The 24,498-nt window shown below is 39.2% G+C and overlaps 1 protein-coding gene across 2 annotated transcripts; it reads right to left on the bottom strand.

Annotated features, from left to right (window-relative positions):
* Positions 1-9,621: 9,621 nt before the first annotated feature.
* On the bottom strand, positions 9,622-21,617 carry LOC112569902. Of its 2 annotated transcripts, XM_025247971.1 has the most exons (9): positions 21,201-21,617; positions 20,009-20,028; positions 19,634-19,764; positions 18,653-18,796; positions 18,103-18,185; positions 16,777-16,858; positions 13,406-13,697; positions 12,954-13,134; positions 9,622-9,757 (listed from the first exon to the last, which is right to left on the bottom strand). In XM_025247971.1, exons 3-8 carry the CDS (start codon positions 19,661-19,663, stop codon positions 13,070-13,072), a joined length of 696 nt encoding a protein of 231 aa, XP_025103756.1. In that variant the 5' UTR covers positions 19,664-19,764; positions 20,009-20,028; positions 21,201-21,617; the 3' UTR covers positions 9,622-9,757; positions 12,954-13,069. The 2 variants fall into 2 exon arrangements, with proteins under 2 accessions (XP_025103756.1, XP_025103757.1); XM_025247972.1 differs by lacking the exon at positions 21,201-21,617 and having other exon boundaries at positions 19,634-20,162.
* Between the last annotated feature and the right edge of the window lie 2,881 nt (positions 21,618-24,498).

The following is a 24,498-nucleotide window of genomic DNA, read 5'->3' as shown; positions in this document are numbered from 1 at the left end:
TTCGTGGTACTCTCTATTTTTGTTTACCATTTGTGTACGACCTGTTGACGGCTATCCGCCTAAAGTGGGCATAAGTACCAGCGCCCAGTGGGCTGTGCTAGTAAAGTAAGACGAGAAGCCCATGGACAGATCGTTGTCTTGTGTGTTGTTTGAATGCGCGTGACTACCGTGTGTGACGCGGTGTGTGACATCTGAATTTCAATAGATTTTTCTGAGTCTTAACAGGGAGGTTGTAGTGTATAATGTTGTATATGCAATTTGTTTTTATTTTCCTTTATATATCTCTTTATTGTTATAATATCTATTATTCTGTCAGGCACAGTGCTTATGTCTATGTCAGAATGTGATGTAGCCATCACATGTGACATAACTGATGATGTCATCACAACCACAAATAATTATGACAGTACTGTGATGTGCAGAATACTTACATATATTTTTCAGCCACACTTACTCAACATCACAAGCACTAATAATTATGACAGTAGTCTGTAGAATATTTACGTACATTCTATAGCCACTCACTTACTCAGCATCTTCATTCATCTGCCATTGCACCTCACGGTCACTCTGTTCCTTTGCCTTGGATTTCAGCAGTGCATGGGCAAACAGTGCTGCTGCTATTTTGTCCTTGAAAAGAAAATGATCTTTAACAAGCAGGCATTTAGCTTGCATTTTCTCTGTTCATCACAAACACTAGCATCACTGTTGTTATTAAGATCTTCTTGTATTAATTAGCATGACAATTAGTTTGTCTTTCACTATGGAGGGATCTAGCTTGCTCCACATACATTACATTTTTCCCAGAAAATGACAGCCAGGTCAATCTTGTGGTCATGGAGACACCACAAAAACATCTCTTGCATAGGATGGAGGCAAGTCCTTTGTACTTTAAGTTCAGATTCTGAAAAATACATAGGGAACATGAACTGTTTATTCAAAATTTAGTCTTTTCCTCAGAATCATACATCTGTGTTTTTAGGTGCTTAAAGCTGACCAAGCTGCTGGGATTGAGACCTTGCATTAAATCCCCTGGAAATTAAAATATTTAAAAATAAATTGGAAACTGTTTCAGCTATAGAAAAAAATCTTGAAATCACTGAATTCAGGATCTATCTATCTGTTCCTCTTCGTGCATCAGGTTGTACATAAGGCCTCAACCAGAGTCTGTCACCGACGTCGATCGGCTGAAACCCGCTCCAGGTGGCCCCATGTCCAGCCCTTTCCATTCATCTCCCTTTCCACTGTTCTTCTCCAAGTTTCCTTTGGACGGGCTCGTTTTCTTTGGCCCTGGAGTCCATCGTAGGGTGACTCTGGAGAGGTCTGCTGTCTGCTGGCGGAGCACATGTCCAATCCATCGCCAACGCCTTTGTTGAACCTGCGTGGTGATGGACTCGGTTTCAGTTCTTCAGTGGAGTTCTTCGTTGGTGATTGTATTTGGCCAAAAGGTGTTAAGTATGAGGCATCTGTTTTGGAAGACGTCAAGCTTGTTACTGATGGTTTTGGTCATCTTCCTTGATTCTGATCCGTAAAGGAGGGTGCTGATCACATCTGACATGAAGATTCTCAGCTTGATCTTCTGGCTGATGTTTTTTTGCCTTCCATGTGCTCCTGAGTGAGGCAAAGGCCTGGCTGACTTTCGCCAGTCGGGCTCGAATCTCCACCTCCACATCCCCGGTGACATTTTGGACCCAAGATAGGTGAAACTGTCAACTTCCTCAATCTCTTCTCCATTTAGTGCGATGCTGTCTTGGACTCTGGCGTTCACTCTCATACTTTTCGTTTTCTTTGCACTGACCTACAAGCCAAGGTTTCCAGCTGATTCTGAGAAGGCCTTTGCTTTTTCCTGCATGTCTTGGTGGCGGTGTGCCAGCAGGGCAATGTCATCAGCAAAGTCCAAGTCTTCCAGCGTTGTTGTTGCTGTCATAGTCATGGTCCATCTGATCCCTCTCCTCTCACTGTCGGTGGAAGTCTTCATGATCCAGTCCATGTCACAGACAACCAGGGATTTGAAATCGCTGTACTGCATTGCAACGAAATGAACAAGTTTTGCAGGGACTCTGTAATGCCTCAGGATCTTCCATAAGGACTCTCGGTGAATGCAATCAAAAGGTTCCTCCAGGTCGATGAAATTGATGTACAGCGGTGTGTTCCACTGGTTGCTCTGCTCCAGAATTTGTCACAGAATGAAGATGTGTTCGGAGAAGGATCGATCTGGGCGAAATCATGCTTGTTGTGGTCGGAGTTCTTTCTCAAGGGTTGCCGTCAGTCTTGAAAGAACAATCTTGCTAAAGACCTTGCTGGTGAGGGAAAGAAGTGTTATGCCCCTCCAATTATTGCAGTCTCCAAGATCTCCTTTCTTGGGTAACATGAAGATGAGCCCTGTCTTCCACGCATCAGGTAGGTGCCCGGATTCCCAAACTTGCCTGAAAATTTCGGTCAGCTTGGGAGCTGTCACATTCAGGATGAAAACATCTATTTGTCTATGTACTTTTACTTATTTGATTATTGCTCAAAAATCAACTTGGAGTACTTAGTATCTTCTTCTTCTTCTTCTTCTTCTTCTTCTTCTTCTCGATCACTGTACTTAGTATCATATATAATATTATATATAATAATAATAATAAATGCAAAATTTTTCAAGTGCATACTCACTGATTTCATGTCGCAAGAACTGTTAAAAAGCTTCTTTAAATTCACTTTAAGTAAAGCCCTATCCCTATGCTCAGACCAATGAAGGAAGACATATGGCTGTGCAAGACACAAACAGGTACACACTAGGCACTGAGATGACAAAGCTATTATTCACTGCAAACTTGAAGGAAGTAATTAATGATGTAAGTATGAACTGTCCAATTTAATGATAACAGCCAGATAACATTTTTGAATTTTGCAACACACCTGAACTTCTACTTGTTGTGTCTACATCACACCTGCTGCAGTTCTCGCCTGCACAAGACAATGGAAACATGGGGAGTTTCTTCAGTGACTCTTGCAACCGTTTACGGATGTTGATCATCTTCACTCTCTCGTTACTTTCCTGTTAGGCCAAGACAGAGAGCTATAAATGCTATCAATAAAATGCCAAAGTTTAATATTTTTAGTTTCCACATTTTTGTTTGACATTTCAACACAACAACAACAAAAAGAAATCCAATAAGGTACCATAGATCAAGGTTATAAAGAATACTTCATTTTGCCTCTATCTCAGCTTGTCAGCATTTCAGTAATTCACAAGCTAAAAAAGACTCATTAATTTAGATTTAATATAAGCTGACAGCATATACAACATGAAATTAAAGAATTTATGAGCTGATTTCTATAAAAAAAAAACATGATTATTTATACAAGAACTTCTCAGCTCACTGTAGAAAATCCTACTAATCATCATCACTGTGAAATTCTATCATTCCTTTTTAGATGACTCGTCATAAATTTCGAGCTGACGCTGTCTGTTTTCTGAGATAATGAAGGTGTAGAAATGTCTTACTGTGGTATACATCCGAAGAACCGTGCCCATGTGGAACTGAGTGAAAGAAAGCTGAAGCGTGCTTAAAAAAGATTTCACCACATCCTTCCTGTTTTGTTTAACTGCCTCAATAAAGAAGTTCATCTGAATGTTTTCAGAGTCTGAAAGTTCACATAGAAAAATTTTATATTTATGTAAAAACACATGCAAACACAAAATCCCCTTGTTATACTCATTTATCATGTTAATTTAAGGATGTTATAGTTCAATGCAAAATATTCCAATCTCATGATTGAAGAGAAAGAATGAGTATCTCTAACATTTCATATAATTTTTTTTTAAAGCAAAACGTCAACAACCCTTTCAGGTTTCATAAAAGGCAAGATTGTTAATTAACTATGGATACTAGGGATGTAATAGCAGCTACAGTTGAATTTAATTTATTGTAGGAAGCATGGATTTTTTTTTGGTCCGAACTTACCATGAAAGACAAGTTTCAGCTTATATAAGGACTTGGAGTACTATGCTTGTTTTGTCATACCTTGCATGCTTGACCACTTGTGGTTATAAAAATGACTGTAATCATGTAACTGGATAGCCTACTACACAGCTCATGCCCACTCATGCTTTGTGAACCTACATTCAACATGACTCAAAGAAAACTTTCTGCCTCAGAGGGTAAGTCCTCAAGCAGACTGCTGGTTGAGATGGCAATGATTTCTGCTGGCAGTGCTGCAACTTGTGTCTTTCTGCTGATCTCCCCTCCCCCTTCATACCCATCAGAAGGGCTATTGTCTCATGGCCATATTAGAAGACAGCACTTATTGTGCTGCTGACTAGTCAGCCCCCTCTGGACCAACACAAACCTGCACGTCAACCAGCACTGCTGACCAGTACAGCCTGTCACAAGTCTGATTGTTTTCTTTAAATCTCTGGATGGAAAGGAAAGAGATGTAACCAACAAGTCAGTCCCTAATGGCTAACTAGGGGTGGGCTAGTCATACAAGAACACAACAAAGATTGAAATTGCCACACAACTGTAGATTTTATTCAGTTTCACTCAGCGGCTAGCCTGCCATCTCTCCATCAAAAAAGCCTCCTTTTGCCATGATGTCGTCACGGCCTTTCCCAGCCCCTGTGGTGCCAGAGGTCACCCCCACCCCGTCCTGTCTGGTCATGATCTGATTGGTCTCACCACATGGTTCAGGCAACTTCAAAACGTCTGGTGTAACAACAGGTCCAGTATCCAGCAGGGCAGTTCAAGGCTGGCTATTACCTACACAGCCAGCATGAGAAAGGGACAATCCTGGGAGCTGTTCAACCCTACCCTCTACAAACAAAGACATAAGTTAGTACACTATTAGAGTGCTACAGGGATAAGATGGGAATATGTGAGTGTGAGTATTTTATGATAGGCTTCTCTTTCTTTAATGTAATGTAGCACTCTAGAAGTGTACTGAGTATGTAATTGTTGTTGTAAGGTCAGCGTCGAGTGACGCTGTCCTATTTCCCACGCTGGCTGTGTCCGTAGGTAGCCAACCTTGAACTGTCCACCCGCGACCACTGCCCTTTCCCACGCTGGTTGAGCTCAGGGTAGCCGACCTTGAACTGCCCACCCCCCGGCCACTGGTCTATTGTTACACCCGCCTGAGAACTTGGGTGGAAACAATGACCAGACAGGGCGAGGGGGGGCAGGGGATGGAGGGATCGACATTCTAGAATGTTCCGAGGGTAGGGAAATATAAGTAGCGGGGCGGACAGTGGTTGGCATGCTGTTGAGATTTGAGAGAGAGAGAGGAGGCAGGCCAGCAACCGAGAATTGAATAAAGAAACTTCAACGTCAGAAATCCATCTTGTGTTTTCCTGTACAACGTAGCCCAACCCTACGTAGCCATTGACGTATTGGTTACAGTAACATCATCGTTGAGAGGCTCCACTAGCATAAATTTTAAAGACGGGCTGAGAAAAAATAGAGAGTGATTTTTGCTCCTGCCCATGTACATGCTTGACCAAGATAGAGGGATCTGACAGTTTTCCTCCATGCTGTGTAGTGAAATCTTGACCAGACTTGTTAGTATAAGTTATTCATCTAAAAAGATGTTGAGGTCAGTCCGTGTCAGTTTTGTATTTCAATCTTACGGAGTTCATAAATTTTTGGACTGAATGTAATTTGGGAATATTAAGTTAGCAGCATAGTGAATTTAAATGATTGCTAGATTTTAAGGAATGTAATTTTATGTCCAGTATTTTTTTATTCCTTTTATCTGTGTTACTGGTGTATACTGATGCATCATAATCCTGCTGCTCTACAGGAGGGGCAGCAACCAGGAAAATGTTGACTCAGAGGTCTTTGATGTTGGAGCTCTGAACTTAAAAGCAGATGCTTCAAAGAAGGCTTTCTACAGAAGTGAACTGTAATGAAAGACTTTTATTATAAAAAAGGGACTTACCGTTTTAATGCATTTTAATGTACATTGTGAATCAGGCTAATCATTTTGTTTCTTGATTATTTTACTAATTTTATATTTATTTCTGAAATTCAGATTTTTGTTGCTGTTTCCTATCTCGTCCAAATGTAACTGCGGAGTTATATGCCATTAGCTGGCATCTAAACCAGCCACTACCACAAAGTGTGACCCGCTTTACACTAGCACATTTTCTTCAGCTGAAAAATCTAATTCCTATCCATGATATAGCCTATGTGTACACAGTGTTCATTACTTGTGGAGCATAGAAACCATGAGAACATCAAGAAACAAGTTAAGACTTACCTATGAAACTGGGCGAAGATTCATTGACTGAGATGGGACAAGAGAAAGGTGAATTTAAACTCTTCATCACATGCATTAGGTAGTTGACCTTATGGTCTTTTCCATCTGGATAGCAAAAAATAATAATAATAAAAAATGTTCACACCTAATTACAAGCATACATATGAACACTCTGTGGTTCTAGCTACTAATCCGGTGGCACGATGGCTAGTGCCTGTCACGATACAGTGAAAGTTGGCTGTCCTGGGTTCAGCACTCATCTTGGGAATGCTGTTCTTTCTCTGCATGTGGCATCTGTTTACAGGGTTGGCTGCCTTGCCTTGACATGGCCTTAGCCATCGGCTCAGCGTAAAACACCAATTCCCCCACCCCCCCACTTGGTACTGATGACAATTGTATTTCCAAAAGCATTATTCTAATTTATTAACTTCTTATTAAATCTATGGGAAACACAAGCTAAAAAGAAACTGGGGAAATAAAGTTGTTTATAAATAACATAGTTTGCACTGACTTTTCAGAAGTGCCTCAAAAACAGCAGCATCCAGACTCTGAACATTGATGGTGGGGTTATAGACAGTCAACTTGTCCAGTTTCTTAAAGATTTCCTTCAGCAGTGGATTACTTGTGACCTTGTTTTGCAGGTAATGATCACCAGCTCTTCCAGGAAGCTTTAAGGCTCTGGTATTTTTAAAAATAAATCATAACACTTCCTCACTGCATTCTTTTAGTACTTCACGTTTTGTTAAATTGACTATGGAAGGTAAGAGCCAAAAGCTAGAGGTAGTTGATAACAAAAAAAGCAACTGCTGATAGGAATAGAAATCTTAATTGCAAGTTCTGGCTTTAGTTCAAAAACAAGTGGTCTAAGATCATAATTTATTATCAAGAAGCAATTAAATACACCCACTGAACAACTGCTTTCCCTGTTTCAGGTTCTCTTTTTTTTCTGAAATTCTCTTCTGCCAACATGTACACATCAGCAATCACATTGGCAAAGCCACCACTACCCTGCAAACAATTTACAATAAAAAAATATACAACCATTTGTTACTGCAGGCAAATAATTGGTTAAATACATTAAAAATAATACAACATATGAATGAGTCAAACAAAGGAAAAGATAAAGACCTGCTCAACAAGGCTGACGTTGTTTTATGTGTTGAGTTTACAATATTTAAAGCCAGAAGTATTTACCTTGACAACAATTAGTGGAATTTCATGATCTAGTGCAAACTTGACCATTTTGAGAGCATCATGGCCGCCATTGAAAAGCATGCACACTACTGGTGCCTCCAACTTCTCTTCCTCTGAAAAATGGAAGCAAACGAGTCTTGGAAGTGGCCCATATGGGTTTTCCGATATAGAAACACAGGTAGATCAAATATTATATATTAGTTATTAATTATAAGCCACCATGCAGTATTAATCATATTTTCTAGCTTTATAATTATTTTAGTTTTAAATGGCATATGCTAACCAGCATGCAAATTTAATAAAGTTCCCTTAGACCTACCTATAATACAAAACATAACTAAAACATCTTTGCATCTAGATATAAAGTGTTCATAAAAATGAATTATTTCCCAAGATTCAACAGACACTGAAAGCATTAAAACAATTAAAGAGTTTAATAAGACTGCACAAAAAGAACACAATTGTGGTGAAAAATAAAAAATAAATTTAGTTCTTGAAGCGTGACTTAATCACAGTGACAGATAAGATTTTGTGATCAGATGAGCCTTACACTTTTATGAATAAAAAAATTAAGACAGTAAATTAGATAATCTTTTTTAAAATGATGGCAATGTCTTACCTCCCCTCAGAGATGTTTCTGTTGATATGATGCTAAGTTTTTGAAATTATAAAGAAGCTACATTTTAGGTCTGTAAGTCTATAGGTCTACAAGTAGTAACTGTGCATGTTTTTTCAAATAACTAAGCTCACCACAAAATACTGTATTTTATATCTGCATAACTCACTTCCGTTCAAATTGTGTCAAAACACTGACAATACAAATGTCCACGTATCCCTTGTTGCCCATGAGGTAACCCCTAATTGATGGCCTAAGAATTTTGGTTTACCTTACAAAGTTATAAATCACAGATGATACAACTGTTGCTTCTGAGATTTAATTTTCTAAAATGTAAACCATTGTTTTCTTTTCATGTCAGTCCTTCATCTACCTCAGTGCTTTGCTCCTTGATTCAGTTCTCTTTAGTTGCTTTCATGACTTTTCTCAAGTTGCTGTTTATCTTCCTGTACTTGGTAGCTGTTTCGGATTTTTTTCTTCAAGTCCTTCTTCTACTTTAATCACTAAGTTCTAGAACATCATTTGTGACCACAGGGTTGTTTCTTCAAGGCCCTTCTTTAATCACAGAGATCTAGAATGTTATTTATGACCTCAGGTCAGGGGTGTTTCTTCCAGTTTCTTCCAGTTTCTTCTTCCCTAGCACATGGCCCAAAGCTAAGGGCATCGACAACCTAATAAATATACAGGAACCTATTCAAGCCACAACATACACAATGCTGTCTGAATATTACCAGAATAAAAACATAACTATTGATATCCCACAATCAATAGCATTAAGAATATTAGGACTGCTAGTTGTCTTATACACACTGGCTGGGATGCAGAAGCATCTGGTTTCCATACATAAAAACCCTGTATGTTTCATATTATGAAGGAGAGCTACTGACACTTTTATTTATGGAATAGAATACACGAACACTTATACAGCACAGCCCAGACCTTTTTGTGTCTCATGACTGTATGTTAATCCTGTCAGTTTTCTGTTTCATTTATCATATAATCTGCATGCAAAGCAACTTAAAATTTCATATCAAATGGTGTAAATCAGAAAGTTTGTTGTATTCTGTGATAAGTCAGCTTTGCACTAACTTATTTCAGATACAGCTTTACCATGCAGTGACAAACAAACATCACTATATCAAGGCTTCACAGAGGATTTACATGTAACACAATTCAAACCATCAAAAAGAAAACAGACAAAACAGTTAATGACTTGAAAAATAAAACAGATTTTCTTCTATACTCACCTTGATCTTCCAGCATTACTCTACAAACAATGGCCTTTTCTTAAAAGTCTTATCTTACAAACAGGGAAATCATTGTACACATGTACACAGTCTTTTAAAACGACCTATGTATAATTTAGAAAGTTTTTATTTTTATATTTAAACATAGTCCAAGACGAAAGACATTACATTTTTAATTTTTATTTGAAAATTAACCAGTTGTAATATTGTTGGCCAGTAATCAACCACTTCCATCTTAAATTGAGCATATATACATATTAAGACACTTACTGCTTTCCATTGCAGTCAATAGCTTGCATTGAAAGTGTCTATAGCATCTCTTGATGTATATCTGGAAGTCTTCAGTAATTTTTAATTCTTGACCACCTATGTCAAGTTGAAGATAATGGGATGCATAAGGGGAGACATTTCCCCACTCAGCTTCTCCAACATCACGGGAAGGGATTAACACTTGGTCACCCTGCAAATGTAAATACTTTAAATGAATTGCAAAATGATGTCTTTAGCTCTATTAGAACATACGGCATTCCTACAATGCCAGTATGGTAAAATATCTTTAAACAAATGATAAATCATACCAGTTTTGAATGGAAATATTTATGCAGTTATGATGAACAGCAGTTAAAGCTGTTGGGCTTAAATAAAGTCTGCTTAACTCTCTAGTGTTCAGTTTCTTCTTGTCATCTACTTAGTCAATGTTATTTTTTATTGTTAAAATCAATAAAACTACACCAAGACTCTAAATCCACTCTTTCAGTCTGAGACTGACAAGTATGCCCAGCCCCTTTAGTAACTATTAAGTCTGAGCTGCCCAACACTGTCCGTCATGTTCAGTAATGCTTGCTGCTAAACTATTTACACATAAAATGGACAAAATCCAATTATTTAACTGAATAGAGTTACATCCCTTGACATGAACTTGAAGATGTTACATTAAAGATCTGTCCTCAAAGTTTCGCCCGATTTTATAAGTTAAATGAATGTGTGTTTTCAATGAATTTTATTGAATGATGAATGAGAACTACAAGAACAATGATAACTATGAATGAACCAAAGATGCAACAATGATCAATACGAAAGAAACAAGGATGCAACAATGATAAATAATGTGACCCTTCACAACGAATAGGTCGCGCGGAACAGTTTAATGTGCTAGAGGCCCTGAAAAGTGATAGGGGTCAATTTTGTGCAGTTTGACTTTTCTTTAAAAATGGATTCCTTGGTTATTAAACTATATGGAAAATACACTGCGATGTTAAAATAAAAGTTAGAAATCGACTTTAAATACGTTTTAATCGAGGTACCCTAGTGCGATCGTACTGATTTCAGACGAAATTCAAACGCTGTTTCTTTATTGTTTCCCAGTCATAACCCATCGTGTTATACCTTGGAAGAAAGCCCGGAGTCTGTATGTTCAACTTCTTTAAAGAACGATTCAGATATTAACCTATCAAAAGATTTTTCTGCTAAAGTTTAGGAGTAAACAAACCTAGCTGGTCGGCCATCTTGACGCTAATCTTTGAACCCGCTTTTCTTAAAATGGCCGCCACCGTGTTTTAAAACTTCAAACGTTTATAACTCACTCAGTGTTAGGACTAGAAGAACAACTTGTGTATCAACAGAAAGTTTAGAACCTCTACTTTTTAAAAATATGCAATTTGGCAAATCTCAAATTTCCGACTTAAAGGTATACTCAAGGCCTGTGATAAGTCTGTGGCGACGGTCAAACGTTTCAAAACTATACTTAGTTACAACTACAGAGCACGAGAGCAATACAGGAGAAATAAATGATTCGTTTCTCACTTCATTACCACTTATTAACACTATTTTGGTTGCCGATGTTTATAAAAATTGAAAAAATCCAGTGAAATCGACCCTTGGGTCCTTCCGCTGAGTAACCGCAATAGCTTCCATCCCGAGATGATCAAGCAGAGGAGTCTTAATTTCTTGTGATGTCAGAGTGTTCTTGTGACGTCAGTCTGACAGGAAGTGTCTGTATCTGTATCATTGCGAAGATTTGACGTTTGTTTATTCGTATGACGCACTCTGTGTGTAAAGCTTGTAAGCTCTGTCTTTCGGAAACTGATGAAAAGAAACTTTTGACTCTTTTCCCATCTTTTCGTGGCAATCGGGTGCAGCACATTCTCGAGCCATGGTTCTCACTATGGAAACCATACGTCATAGGGTCACGTGACGGAGAACGAGACTTCGTGAAAGCAAAAAAAGAGTCCCGTGTAATTTCTCTTATTAAACACAACATTCGACTAAAAACCTTCAACGTTTTCCACATGAACACACATATAAATAGACGAGATTCAAATTTATCCTACTCTTTACGCGATTCTAAGCAGTTTTATTTTGCCTTTACAATCCCTTTAAGACTCATTTCGTCGTGGAGGGTCACAAATACTAACGGAATGGTTCAAATTGTTCTCCGTTGTGTTCGATACAAAAAACCTAATCGTGATGCAACACTGCGACAAACCTTAAGGCACAGTTCCACATCGATTGTGGCAAATTTTTTGGTAATAACTTGGCGAATGTCAGAAAAATCTACATTCGTTATCAATATAAAATCAGGTGAAACTTTTTGGGCACCATGTACAGGCCTGACGAGAGGGGGGACGGGGGGGTCTAGTGTACCTCGGGCTGTCAAGGGGCCCAGCCTTGAGTGGATTTTTTTTTCTTCGACCAAATCTAAGGACAGAACACCCAAGCATTCGAGAAAATTTTGTGTAGATATTGAGATTCGAAAAAATATTACATACTGGGAAAATAATTTACGATTACAAGTACAAGGGCCCGGAGAGGTTCATCTGTCGGGGCCCGGGCTGGCTCTGCGGCCCTGACCATGTACAGTGATACCCGGTGAACATATTCGTTCCGGGAGACGGTCGAGAACCAAATTGTTCGAGAACCGAAGCAATGAAACCCATAGCAAATAATGGAAACTGGATTAATTGTTCCAAGTCCAGAAAATGCCTATTTACTGGCCTAATTTTGTATATAATATGTAGAAAAACATGAGTCTCAACAAGAAATAAGAAATAAAAGTGTATTTATTAAAACAAAACAAAAAATACTGTACAGTACAGTAAATTGTGTTTCATTCTCCTTTATGCAGGAGGGAATGAATGTGGAGGAGGAGGGAAGAGGATGGTTATTGTTTTGAAGGGGAGTCCTCTTCAAAAAAAACAGGGTAACTCCCCCTTCCCTCTCGGGTCCACATTCATGTTCCCTCTGTCATAAGTTTGCTGAGGAGAATCAGAATCTTGCTCTGCAGTTGCTTGTCTGATTTTTTACGGAAGAATTTGTCAATTGTTTGCTGTTTTTTTTTCTCCTCTGCACTCACACTGATGACGCAAGCAAGGCGCAGAAATGAACGCATTCGGCTCATCTCGGACGTTCGGATGTTCGAGTTCCAAATATTTGTTCGGATTCCAAGACAAAATTTTCTCGAATTTCCTGGTCGAATACCGATTTGGTCGAAAGTCAAGGCGTTCGAGAACCGAGCTATCACTGTATATTGTAATTGTTTTGAGAAGAAACTATTTTTATTATCCAGGTAGTGGATTATCCATTCTTTTCTACCTAGTCTTTTCTATGCCTAGTTCTGTCTTAAACATTTTATCCTTTTGTCTTAAGATCTATCCTACCTGTTTCTTGAAGAGGTCCTGAATGTGTGGTGGAAAAGCACTCCAGAGAGGAGAAGCTACTGTGGCTAAGCTACTCTGAAAGTCTTTCCCATCTTTGATGGCTGAGTGAAGCTGCTTCAAGGCTCCATGAATAGCACTTCCTGGACCTCTTTCAGTCCACTCCAAGTCATCACAAGGCCACCTGCACAGCAGAAGGAATCAACAAATACTAAATGCTTACGGCATAGCAATGCTGCATGGATACATGTAAAAATGGGTTGTAAAGTGGGATTTCACAGCCACCAGGCTAACACACTGTGGCGAATATGAGCAAGATAATTTTTAAGCAGATAATTTTGTACAGTCTGTGAAGGATGTTATGAATATCAAAACGGCACTTGGAGGAAAAAGGTTTCCCCCGCCTTCTTTACACCTACAATACACATAGTAGAAAGTTAATTTTAATCACAAACCTGTTCTTTTACAGATGGACCTTATGTCTTTCATCAGTTTGTTTGATAGCGTTTCGGTTGGAACGGTTGCCACCTCATGAAAACTGTCTCCAGCTCTTAGTGGTCTCCTCATGCCCACTCGTACTCTGGTACACGCAATTAGTGGTGGTATGTACCTTTCAAATTCCTCATCCAATTCCTCATAGTCTATACAGTGAATCTGCAGAGTTTTACATTCGTTCACAAGTTTGAATTTGTCCACCATCAAGTGCTGAAGGTTGCTGGTTTCCATGCTGACAGCCATGCGTACATACTGTAGGTATAAAAACACACAAGCCAACAAATAAGGCACTACAGTAATAAAAGCTGCAAAACAGACCTGGAGATTTGAAGCACAATCAGTACAAAGTAGACAAGCCGATAATCTATATTCCTGACATGATAGAGCAAACTGCATAGATTATAATGTCATCCTGCAGACCCAGTGTCACACAGAGATAATATCTAATGGCTTTGTTCTATGTTTCTACTGGTTATTGTACTGAAATCCCTGCAGAACCAGTGGCGTAGGAACCAGGGGGGCAGCCCCCCCCCCAAGGAAAATACAGGGGGGGGGGCAGGAATATCCTTTTGCCCCCCAATATTTGAGACGAAATTCTCACAAAGAGCAAAGAACTGAAGAAAGGTAGGGGAACGTAGAGAGCAGACGGTCATCACCATCACAAAAGCGGGCCCTGAGGCAAGTGGAGGCTCTAACACCTCTGACGATCAGGTCTGGGACAGTCCGTTGGTATTGTTTGCCATGCTAATTGCAGGCTGTGTTGAAGCCTGAGCGAAGAAAGCAGCCGGACAGTACATCGGTACATCGAGTGTGGTCTCCCTCCCCCCTGCCCCATAATGCGACGCCTTTTCTTTGGCGGTTTTCGTTTGACCAACATAAAACATCCCCCACCCACTCGCTGTCACCCTAAAATTATCTGCTATCGCTTACAACCAAAAGGGGCCGCACTGGCCATGGGGAACACAGAAAGCCAGTAACGAATTAGTTGCATACCAATACCCCAGTCTTGCCAATCAGACAGGAACCCTTACACTTTGTGAAAAGCTAGCGAAGCACGAGGACTTCCATCTTACTAGACACCAACGGTTTAGTGCGAATTGACGGCTTTGACTTCACCTAAGTAAGGCAAAGACTCCGAGTCCCTATATTGGTAGTTTTCTTTAGAGACAGAGAGACTGGTATTATTGCAATCTACGACTCAGGGGGAAGTGCATAAGTAACATTTCTAAAACTACACAAGGGCACTCTTTTATCATCAACGACTGTGGCTGGTACTCAACATAAGTTATCTGTGTTATACTGTTTGGTTTGTATATCTGTGTCCGTGTTTTGGTAGATGGCCATAGAACGTGTCGCATCGCTGGCTCAGCACCGTCGGGTAGCGGAGCGAGGAAGGGGTGGCCCTGCGGCCATTCCCACCCTAGTTTCGTCCCCTGGCCACGGTGGTCTGGCCAGTTTATGGCCCTTAATTATACGGTAGCCTTGCGTCCCTTCCTCTCTGGTCTCTTTGATTCTCTTTGGGGTGGATGGGGCTATTTTCCCAGGGTGTGCGGACACCAAGTTCAGGTATAAGGCTGTGTCTCTTTGTAACGTGGATTATCTCGCGGACGCTGGTCCCTGTGGGTAGGGAAAGGTTCTGGAGGTTTCTCGAAGCCTATAGAAACCTGCCACACAGGACTGGGAGAACGGCGGGGCGGAAGAGGAGTTTTTGCGGTGGTGGAGAGACCTGTGCCCGTCTCTGGGAGTAGTCGGGGGTTTGCCACGTGCTGTGTGTACTGTCGCTGGAACTGGCGTGGTGTCTAGAAGAGGGTTCCAGCAACCAGCGTATTTTCCCCGCGTTTGTTGTGAGATAGAACAAAGCGTGTCACGAGCCGTTGTGTGAGTAGGCTTAATTAATCTTTACCTTTGTTTTTCCACGCAGTTTTTCTGCCTTAAAACAAACAAAAACATACCTGAGAAGTTCCATGACACAAACGCGCTTGAATAACTGTCTCATTATGCATGTATTTAAAGAGAGGGTTGATATGCTTAATCTGGACGAGATTGCAATGGAGTTCATTAATAGAAATCACCGAAGACGCAGTTTTTTTGGCACACTGACTTGCCAACCTTGATTAATATGATTTATATGATTATAACGTTTATCACATTTCTTGTGAATGCGTTAGCCGGGGAGTCATTCTTTAATTTGTTTTTTCTTATTTAATGCTGCTTTGCCTTTTAACAATAAAGCAGCGTGTTGTGATGCTACCACTGTGTACGTGCGTGTGTGCAGTACCACCCCCCCATCCTTTTTTACGTAATGTGCGAGTGCGAACGCCGTTCACTGTCAACAGGGAGTTTGCCCCCCCCCCCCCAACGCCGAACATCTTCCTACGCCACTGAGAACTATCGAGTGATTGAACATAAGCCAAGATCTTTTACTCAACATGTGTAAGTCTGAAATGTGGCATAAAATAATCTATTTAAATGCACGTGCGCACATAAACACTCTCTCTAAACAGATCTGAGGTAATACCACAGGGCTCTAGTCCAGCCATTTCTGTATGGAGTTTCATTCATGAACCAGCAAACAGTATGAGGGTTAAGGCACATGATGGATGAAGATGACAATGAAAAAAAAGAGCAAACTGCAAATTAAAAGTCCTGATCATTTTGATGCTGAACTTAAAAATAACAACATGGCAAAGGTGTGTTTAAACACCTCTAAAAATCCGCAATCTCCCTTTCTCATCTTCCTTTGCTCCCTTCCTTTGGCCCCTCTCCCTTGCCCCTATTTTTATGCATCTGCTTGTTAATTTACTGTTTGTTTGCTATTTAATTATAAATAATAGGTTTTTGCCTTACATTCACTTTTATATTTAGCCAGTTAGGGTATAAGACATGGCACAACAGTGTCCAAGACCATTCTTTGAAGGCTTTGAGAGGCTGACAATTAATGAGATGGGCGGAGGAAGAACTAGCTGATGCACACAAAGGAGTAGAATGACTGTATCATGCAGGACCTGCTGACCACTGCTCAAGAAAGACCTCTGCTGTGAAACTCTAACCACTGCATCAATCCATCTTCCATATACAGGTCAAGAGGACTTCCTGCCCAAAGTCCCCTACAGGCTGAGCAACTTAGGTCAACTAGTAAAGATCATGGGATTGAATGAATGAACAAAATGAACTGAGCTTGCTGCCAGATGGTAAAATGAGCTGTGAAAATACTTTGATGACAATGATGGTGGTGATGTACTTATGGGACTTCATAAATGCCAAGGTTGTGTTCAAAAAGCATTTAAAAGCATGACAAATACTATGCTGGTAATGAATAAGACATGCCTACCCAAGATATCATATCTTCATTTTCAAACTTCAATTGTCCAAAAGCATCAGTGGGCATTTCCTTGCAACCAGCACCTGCCTGACTTAAGATGTTCATTAGATGGAATATTTCTGCCAAAATCATTTTACATGTTTGAAAAAAATACAACTTTTTAAAAATGTAAAACTATTTTCATTCCCAAAGTTTACAAACTGCATTTTGAACATATTCCCTATAGTTATTTTTCAAAATGGCTCACATAAATTATACAAATCAAATGTTACTTATTTTACTTTGTCCATGACACTATATTGGATATAATTCAGCACAATAATAATAAATACAAAGTTCATACAGTACATTCATTCTTAGCGCTAAAGAACAGAAACAAGACATGGGCAACATATGAGGGGCAGAAGAACAAGCAAACAACACATAAATGATGGAAGGAGAATGAACAGAACTAATGATGAATAAAAGACAAATATAAACAATGTAAAAAAGGATCCAAGTAACAAGGACTGACAGTTTCTTTATTTTAATTTTTTAATCAATTTAAAAACTTTCTAATGCTGACTGTTAAGTTTAAAGTCTTCATTGCAGCATTGAAAATCTAAAAACTTATAAAAAAAGTAAATAAAGGTGAAAAGTCTAAAAAACCTAATGAATTTAAGAGATTTGCAATGTGTAGGGCATGGTTTAAAAGCAGGCAAAGCCCAAGCCTCCAGTTTTACTAATTTTACCTTCCCTGATAAAGTTGCTGAGTGTGCTAGGGGGGTCTTCAAGCCACAAGCCCAAGTGGAGATTGAACCAGTAACCCTCATAGCGCACTACTATGCTACAAAATCTTTCAAAAAGCTATGGAGCCTCCAAAACAGAGTAATAAGACTTTTTTTTCAAGATCAGTGTCTTCACCTACCATGTTTAGACCATGTACTTGTGCCATGTGTGTATTTACTCTGCAGGTAAGTCTGTTATGAGTGCATATTTAAACATAAGTTTATGTAAGAATAGGTCTGTGAGTTCTTTCTTATATTGGCAAAGTGCTCTGAACAAAATTGTTTTGAAAAATGCTATATAATGGTCATTTTATTGCTGTTATTTTTCATGGAAGACATTAATAAAAGTGAATGAATTCTTGTGATTAGAACTATGTAATCTGTTTTATCATCAGCCAAATAATGCAAGGTCAATGACTGCTCCCATATGTTGCAGCCACAGTCATAAAGGAGAGAAACAAAAGAGGTATTGGAATCAGCCGTGCTTATATCACTTTGTCTCAACAGCAACAACCTTCCAGCACGAACAGAAAATGAAGAGAAAGTCAATTAAAAAATAAATTCTTACATGCCAGAAGTATCAGTTTCATCATGTGCTGACTTTCCTTCAAATCTTTTAATATTGTTCACAAACCAGTCTTTGTCACTTTCCTGGAAAAAATCACTTGAATGAATCATAATCATCAGTATTCCTAAAATAATCTTTAAGTGAATGACATGAATCCAAGACACAATTATTCTTTCAAAGCACCATTAAACTAGTTCTGTTTAGGCTTACACAGTTATATGGTCCATGTAATATACTGATATACTCTAAAATGTACATGTATAACAAAAGAATAACCTCTATTTTTTAACCCGTTTTCAGGTTTGTTCTTCACTGCTGAGAATTCAGTCGGAGAAATTAAGCTCTTATGATTTACAGCATCTATGCCTGAATACATCAAACTCTGTGGTATGTAAACCTTTCACACTGAAATGCTGTGTTATGTCCAGTGTTCTGCAAGAAGTTATAGTCCCTTTATCATCTTCAGAACTGGACTTAAGATTCTGAATATTAACTTTTGAAATTGTATAGCTCTCTCTTTACAGTGATTTTAAGGTATGGTGATACTTACACTGAGTGCATCTGTTTTATACATGAAACGAAGCTGAGGTTTTTCGGAGTGGATGTCTAAACTGTCTTGTCTCATTGGTGGAACACTGAAAACTATACCATCCTCATCCTGCTTGTCACCCTCCATTTCCTCTTCATTTACTGTCTACAGACAAAAATGACATGTTAGGGTGCAGCCTATATTTTTTCTCCTTTGCTGTTTGCCATTCCCTAACCTTATATAAGGTCAGGTATCCATTTAACAACTGTGCAGGTTAAGTATCCATTTAGCAGTTGGATCTATTTGAGTAAGCATGCTGTACTTCACAGGTATCGAAGCTGCTAGTGTGTGTTGTTCCGTCCCTAACATCAGTGCACTTACCACTCAGTTATTTGCTTCCCTTCCTTTAAGTTTCATTGGAAACCACATCATTAATGAAAATTTTCTTCAAAAGCTATTAATTGTTTTTTCTTAATTTTTAAGTTAAAAAAAGGTCAAGGATACAGCATCAATGAGATCGTCCTTAAATTAACACAACTTGAAACTATTGAAAAGAACTTTTTAATATAAAAAAATTTTCAATACCAAATCAAAAAATGTTAACACAAATGCAGGCGGTCCTCGACTTACAACGTTGTTCCATTCCTAGTTTCCTACGTCGCGTGTAAACCGATTTTAACTTAAGTTGGAATACACGTACATATATATACTGTACGTAATCCTAACACCTATATCTTATAAAAAAAACACATTTAAATAGTTTACTAATGAAATGAAATAGGAATAATAAGCAGCAATAAAAACACGTAGTTCGCGTTACGACGTTTACGAAGCAAAAGCTTAATACAGTCAAATGGGAGATGTAACCACGAAACATCGTAACCCGAGGACCGCCAGTAATTAGTTTTTTCTCTGAAATAACGAGGCACTGTTAGAATGTATTCACTAAGAGATTTTAATCTTTTTTTAGAAACTGGAGAAATTCTTAACAGCAATACTTACTTTAACATCACTCAGTGAAGCTGATGACATTTTAAATGTAGTTTATGTGCTCAGCAAAGCACACGTACGTTGACAGGAACTCTTCTGTTTGTTTTTTTTTTGTTTTGTTTTGTTTTGTTATGACATGTCACCTGTTATCAGTAATGGTGGTTTGAGTAGAGAAATAATAATATTGATAGTGAAGTACATGTTATATTATCAAAAATTTGATTACTCAGTTATAAACAATACTTAATTGATTTATGCTAATTTCTGTGCACCCCAGTATTATCTTTCATCTCCATTCAAAGTATGCAAGATATGAGTGGTCGGAATATTGCAAACTATATATACATGCATATATTATACACTATATAAAATTAATGATTTACTTACCAAAAGGTGAATAAGTGCAGCTGCAAGTGAATGAGTGATAATAATATTACACACAAATGTAGTAATTCATCTTATGAACAGTAAGAAATAAGTTGTCGCAAAAGGTTCATGATATGAAAAAGAATCATAAATTAAAAAGTCAAAATATGTTGATGAAAAATGCGGCATACCACTGGGAAATAAACATACTTCAAAAAATATAATTTAGAAATCAATCAATTGTCACTATTTAGCATAATGCTTCAATTAACAATAAGAGTGAGCAATTATGTAAATAAAGTTTTTTTAAAGTTTCTTAAAAATAAAAGAGAAACTGAAATCTTAGCTTCGGTCGCTATCTCTCAACTAGCATGTGAAGCTGAAACACCTTTCAATAAGGAGCTATAACTTTTACAATGCTTATTATATAATAGTTTTAAGTACTCTTTATTCAGCTACCCTGGTATGCTTGCCTAGCGAGCATTGTAAGTGTAGCGGGAGCGCTTGTTTGGGGCAGCGGGTACCGCTGACAGTGCCCGTTCCCTCCACCCCGCATACCCTCCCACCCTACGCGTGGTCGCGCGAGACGGACGACAACAGCGGGTGACGTAGCACCCAAACTGTCCGGTACAAATAGCGGGCAAAAATCAGTGCATGGGAACTGGTCCTGCTTGGTATGGCAGTGAAGCCTTGAGACTGAGTTAGTGAGAAGTACCACTGTGCCGGAAGGCATCCGGACCGCTGGAAATAGCGGCTCGTGCAGAGACGTTAAATAACGTTTTTTAACGTCTCTAGCTCATGTCACCCAGCCTCTTTCCCCACCCGGTGTTAGGTTTTGATTAGGTAGGTGAGAGTAGATACAATAGTAGTATGTGTACATTATGTAAATAAATTTGTCTTCGAACCTTTTTACCTGTGTGAGCGTGTCAGTGCCAACGAATGTTAGTGTGTCGTACCTGTGTCCTCGTCGCGTGAATGAGGTGAACGAGTATCACTAGAGAGCGAGATTTGCACTGTCCATGTAGTGGTGACACAGCAGCAGAGAGAAGACACGTGAAGATTCGTGGAATTGATGCACCGATATAAGAGACACTTTAGTATGAGCAAGTAAAGCAGTCTTATGTGGACTTCAAGGTCCGCTGAGTGCAGGTGCATGGAGGATAGGAATAAAAAAATAAAGAACACAACGCAAGGTGAAGATAAGACAACTCACCTGACTAACGAGAGCTAGAATTTTTAGTGGAAAATTCTGCTTGGGAACTTCGTCCTCTTCACTGGAACGCCACAAGAGGAATGGACTGGTTTGGCGCAAAGATAAGGTGATGGCTTTGGCGACGGTTAGTTCCGGCTACAGTAAGAATAGGGTCCCTGCCATCCAGCCAGGCATGTCGTAAGAGGCGATTAAGGAGGACACTAACCTAGAAGTAAATTAGGTTGTGGTAGGACTAACAATCCCACCATGTAACAAAATCCTGTTACAGAAACCAACGCCAGAGTATTCGTCACGGATGTCGAAGGTAATGTAATGCTCCACATCCTGTAAGAGCGGTGGCCATTTCATGGAACCCTCTCGGGTAGTGAGGCGAACAAGTGGGAGACATGTAGTGTGATCTTAAATAGACGAAAGTTGAGACATGGCATGACCTCTGGGGGGGGGGGGGATAATAACGCCTACGTCGAAATTATTCTCTACAACAACGCTCGACTTCGCAGGCACGTGATCGTGTCACATCCCCCCCCCTCCTCTGTTTCCCCTCCCCGCGTGCAGCTGCGAAAAGTGAAGGTACCTGGTCACACCGGTTCTTCGCCTTTGATGAAAGCTTTAATATTTCATCTATATGAGAGGTTTGTTGTACATACATAGCAAAAATCAAAATATGTAAATACACTCTATTTTTTTTTCTACAGGGATTCCACAGCTCGATGATGTATTGATTTTTGTCGTCACATTTTTCTAATTATCTTTTATGTAAAAAAATTGTTTGACTTTGTTATAAATAATTATTTCAAAAATAAGTTTCATCATGTAGTAAAAGATTATTGACTGTAATGTCTACTTATTTTTGGTGGTAGAAAATGTACTTTGTAAAATGTTTTTATTTCTTATTTTCGTTTTTATTCTAAAAGCAATGGATTTAGGTTTACTTCACCAATTTCTTCAGCTTTTTTACAGATCGCACATAGAGAGCGTACTGTCCTCGTTTATTTGTTTTTACAACAGTTTATCGGTGAAGGACAAGAGCAGCCTGCATCGTATGGTATCCACCTGCTCCAAAGTCATTGGGTCAACTCAGAGTTCTCTCCAGGCTCTGTATAATATGCGGACTCTTCTGAAAGTGTCTGCCATCCCTCGTGATGACAGGCATGCTCTGTCGACAGAAATTGTCAGAGTCCCGTCGGGCCGCCGAATTTGTGTGCCTGCATGCAGGACAAACAGACTGCGGCTGTCTTTTGTTGTTTCAGCCGTGCGACTTTTGAATGGGTTATGAATGAGACATGACTAGTTTTGTGCATGGAATTGGGGATGAATTTTAATTTTACTCGAGCGGCACCAGAATTGCCCTCTGGGACAAATAAAGACTTATCTTACATCTATTATCTCATACATGCGGCACATACCAATGTGGATTTATTTGTCGATGTACGACGTGAACCAGATTCTGAAGTAGGATTATCGTATATTGGGTGTGATATACATAAGTGTTCTATGTCTAGGTACTAATTAAAAGAAAATATTTTTACTTGAAGTGGGTCGCCTCTGTTCACAGAACCGTAACACTATCGTTGTCATATAGGGGAGACCACTGCTACACTAGTAACAGCACGGAGTTATGTAACTTTGTGATAGCAGTCGTTGACTAAAGATGATGTTTCATACTAGTAGGTAAGTTTTCATTACCAATGAGGTTTTTTAAAATTTATCAAATTATGGTGGCGACCAATTTTTGCAGCGTGTATGGCCTAAGCCAGACTACTAGCTTGAAAAGTGAAATGTTAATCGAACCCTGCGAAAAATCGCATTGTTCTTTCAAACAAGGTTAAACTACCTTTGCCACATCGCTACAAGTCACATTCCGCCCGATCACCCGTGACAAAGGGAAAAGAGAAGGGACAAAAGTGGATGAACGAATGGCTTATTTTACGAATAGCTATATTAGATATTTTAATGAGAAAATTAAACAGTAAAATTGTTTTGGTTCAACCTTACGATACGATCGTCATATAGTTTCGGCAATATTCCTTGTGCAGTATAGTTCGTAGATTTGGCAAATTTTTTTTTAAACACCCCTTGAAACTGTATATTTTTCAGGATAATTACAGTGGCATAGGAACAAATTGGAAGAGGGGGGAGCCACCCCCTCAAAAAGATATCTTTTTGTCCCCACCCCTCCGGCCCAATGCTTGAGGTGATTTTTTTTTCAAAGTACAACCAAGGTATAGGATTAGGAGATGACAGAGAGAGAGAGAAAGAAAAAAATGACAAATCTTTATCTACGAGGGTAAGAGGATAGTACCGACCTCCTGATGCTATCGTCCAGTGGTGCGTACAGACCTTCCTCTACGTGGAATGAACGCAGTACGTTCCATAGCCCCTGCTGAATTCCATTCCCTATCAAAAGCATCCTAAAGGTTTGTGTATCTGAGATTTTTGTTTTTTTGAATTGTGGGAGCTTTGTTACTCATATTGCTGTGACATAAAACAAAACAGTATAATCGAAGTTTGGAATGGTAGTATTAATCTCTCCTGAGAAAATGACCCACAAAAGTCTCGATGTTTAATACATTACTACCATAGTTTAGTTTAGTCCTTGGTACTCTTCAAGGAGCATAGGGCCCCAACAACACCTCGCCAGCAGACCCAGTTTTGGGAGGCCCCCTTCAGTTGGGCCCATGTACGTGGTTCCGATGTTCTTTGCCTCGCTCTCTACTGTTCATTACTACCATAGACACTTCTTTAATTAATTTGTCAATGGAATGACAATGGAGTGTAGGCTGTATATGATGCAATGTAAATATGTGCTGTAACACGCTGCGTGTGATGTGTTTCATGATATGCTGTCCATGTGCTCAAAGGTCATACTCGAAGTTCATTGATGTAGTTCTCATCTGAAGGTGGGCTTCAGTCAACAATGGATCATTTTCAACATAGTGGTGAGACAGATCAACCAAGTTTCAGGATGATGGAAGAGATGACCTGATCAAATGATTGAATTACAAGAACATGATAAATTTCACTGAGTGCTCACAGTTTCCAGTCGGTCATTATTCCTTGATTCAATACACAGCCAACAATTTGAATGTACTTTAATAACATATAAAAGTTTAGATAGATCATTTGTAATTATATCATGTTTGAGAAAAACTTGAAGTACATCCCAGTTCCCAAAATATACCAAACCCTGACAACAAATGTTAGTATACATTCAAAAACTTACACACTGCACAAGCTCCTCCGGTTAAAAAAGTGCTCTTACAGTTACAGAGCTGTTAAAGTAAGTACAAAGCATGAA

This window comes from Pomacea canaliculata, linkage group LG8, assembly GCF_003073045.1.
Source record: "Pomacea canaliculata isolate SZHN2017 linkage group LG8, ASM307304v1, whole genome shotgun sequence".
Classification (NCBI taxonomy): Eukaryota; Metazoa; Mollusca; class Gastropoda; order Architaenioglossa; family Ampullariidae; genus Pomacea; species Pomacea canaliculata.
Note: the sequence above shows the minus strand (reverse complement) of the source record. Positions and strands in the feature narration are given on the sequence as shown.

Excerpts from the sequence above, each read along its gene's own strand:
- LOC112569902 (XM_025247971.1), bottom strand. The coding sequence starts at position 19,663 with ATGTCATCAGCTTCACTGAGTGATGTTAAA. Across the intron at positions 16,859-18,102 it reads GAAACTGATACTTCTGGCAT|TCAGGCAGGTGCTGGTTGCA; the intron begins GTAAGAATTTAT and ends GAACATCTTAAG. Across the intron at positions 13,135-13,405 it reads GTCCATCTGTAAAAGAACAG|GTGGCCTTGTGATGACTTGG; the intron begins GTTTGTGATTAA and ends TCTGCTGTGCAG.